General features: G+C 56.0%; 1 protein-coding gene across 1 annotated transcript; it reads left to right on the top strand.

Annotated features, from left to right (window-relative positions):
• The first annotated feature begins 733 nt into the window (after window positions 1-733).
• Window positions 734-2,161, top strand: LOC134049012 (merozoite surface protein CMZ-8-like). Its single transcript, XM_062501158.1, has 4 exons — window positions 734-797; window positions 1,187-1,512; window positions 1,586-1,732; window positions 2,105-2,161. The coding sequence occupies exons 1-4, from the start codon at window positions 734-736 to the stop codon at window positions 2,159-2,161; spliced, it is 594 nt and encodes a 197-aa protein (XP_062357142.1).

A 2,161-nucleotide genomic window follows, 5' to 3' on the forward strand; every position in this document is an offset into this window, starting at 1 on the left:
TTCGGACCTTTTAATCCCCCGATGTAATTACTGCTCCCCGCAGGCTCGGCCGCGTTTCAGCGGCGCTGCCGGGCTCAGATTAAACACACAAAGTCCCTGCTCTCCATCAAAGGATTCCTTATCTGCCCGAGACAGCCAAACAACAAACCAGCCCCAAATCTCGCCGGCCCCGCTGTTTATTTGACCAAGCCCGAAATAAATAAATGGGCTGCAGCCAAACAGGCGCTTTTCCCTGAGAACTGGGTGGGAATTTCCAGGAGCGTGAAGAGGACCCGGGACTACAGCGAGGCTTTTGAAGTGCTTTTCTCCACGTTTTAGCAGCCCAAAAAATGAGGATGAAACTAAAATGACACGAAGAAATAATCCCCCATTCAGCCCTGAAAGGATTATTCTAATTACTTTGATTATTAAAGATCAGACAGATTTTTTTTTTCCCCTTTCCTCCTCCCACTCCCCCCCCCATTTTTTTTTTTTTTTTTAAATACCCCTGCCAACAGAAAGTAAACCAAGCCCCGAAATCCAAATCCTCGCTGGGAATTGAGGAACGTCTTAAGTAAACAGCGGGAACAAACGCGCTGTGTGAGGATCCGCAGGGTCCGGCAGCCGGCCCGGGGGGCTCCCTTTGTGCGGCCTCAATGGGGGCTAAACGCCCCCCGAGCCCCCCGAGCCAGGGGCCGCGTCTCGCCCCTTTCAGATGCAAATTCGGGGGGCTCTCCTTTATCCCAGCTCCGAGATGCCGGTGTCAAGCTGCGCCCGCCTGAATAAAACCGGGAATTGTCGCTTTGCTTGGGATCGCGGTGGTTTTTTTTTTTTTTTTTTTTTTTTCCCCCCTCGCAGATGGTGCCGCTGAACTCCCCCCCTCCTCCTCCTCCTTCTCTTCCCTCTCTGCATCGGCCGCGATTCGTTTAAGGAGGCTGTTTGTTTCTGCTGATGAGGGCTGTTAATTTGCACAGCGGTCTCATTAGGCCTAAACCACCAATTAATTTCTTTTGTTCTCATTAAACGGCTGATTCCGAAACATTTCGGCAGCCACAATGGATGGCTCCGAGCCGCAGTCCCGGTATCCTCCCCGCCAGGGCTGGCACAGCTCCTGGAGCCCCGGCAGCCTGCCCAAAACCCTGGCACCGGCCCCGGCTCTGCCCGGGTACCCCCAAATCCTCCCCGGGTACCCCCAAATCCTCCCCAGGTACCCCCAACATCCTCCCCGGGTACCCCAAATCCTCCCCGGGTACCCCCAACATCCTCCCTGGGTACCCCAAATCCTCCCCGGGTACCCCCAACATCCTCCCCGGGTACCCCCAAATCCTCCCCGGGTACCCCAAATCCTCCCCGGGTACCCCCAACATCCTCCCTGGGTACCTCAAATCCTCCCCGGGTACCCCCAACATCCTCCCTGGCAGCCCCAAATCTTCCCTGGGTACCTCAACCTCCACCCCTGGGAACTCCACATCTTCTTCATCAGCTTCATCATCTTCTCCAGACACCCCAGCACCCTCCTGGCATCTTCCCCTGGTATCGTTTCCAGCCCTGGCATCCTCCCCTGGAGCCCCAGCGCCTGCCCCTGATACCCTGGCATTGTCCCCAGGCACCCCCGGGGTACCCCGGCCTCTTTCCCGGCTATCCCAGCATCTCTTCCAGGTATTCCCAGCATCATCCCGACACCTCTGGCACCTTCCCCGGCAGCCCTGGCACCTTCCCTGGCAATCCTGGCACCCTCCCCTGGTCTCAGTGGGTGCCGCTCCCACATCCCGGATGCTCTCCCTGCTCTCCAGCCTGATCCCTGCCTGGAATTCCGGGCACCAAACGCGTCCATCCTGCCCCCAGCTGGGAAAGGAGGATCCCTGGATCCAGACCAAAGCTCCGAGCTCTCTCCCCCTCATTTCCACAAATAAAAAATAAGATCTGGGGGTTTTTTTTTTTTTTTTTTTTTATTTTTTTTTTTTTTTTCTCTCCGCTCCATCCTTTTTCCCGGTGGGGAAAAAGAGGAGGAGGAGCCTGTGCCTTGTGTTTCCCAGCCCGGTCACACAATTCGCAGCCGCTTTGAAGGGTCCTTGACTGTCCCTGAGCGATTTAATGTCCCAAAGTGTCGCCTTTTGTCCGGCAGTGCCGCCAGGGCGAGCACTTAGCCCCGTTTGACATTCCTGCAGGATTTGGGAATTGA

The sequence above is a fragment of the Cinclus cinclus genome, chromosome 13 (assembly GCF_963662255.1).
Source record: "Cinclus cinclus chromosome 13, bCinCin1.1, whole genome shotgun sequence".
In the NCBI taxonomy this organism is placed as follows: domain Eukaryota; kingdom Metazoa; phylum Chordata; class Aves; order Passeriformes; family Cinclidae; genus Cinclus; species Cinclus cinclus.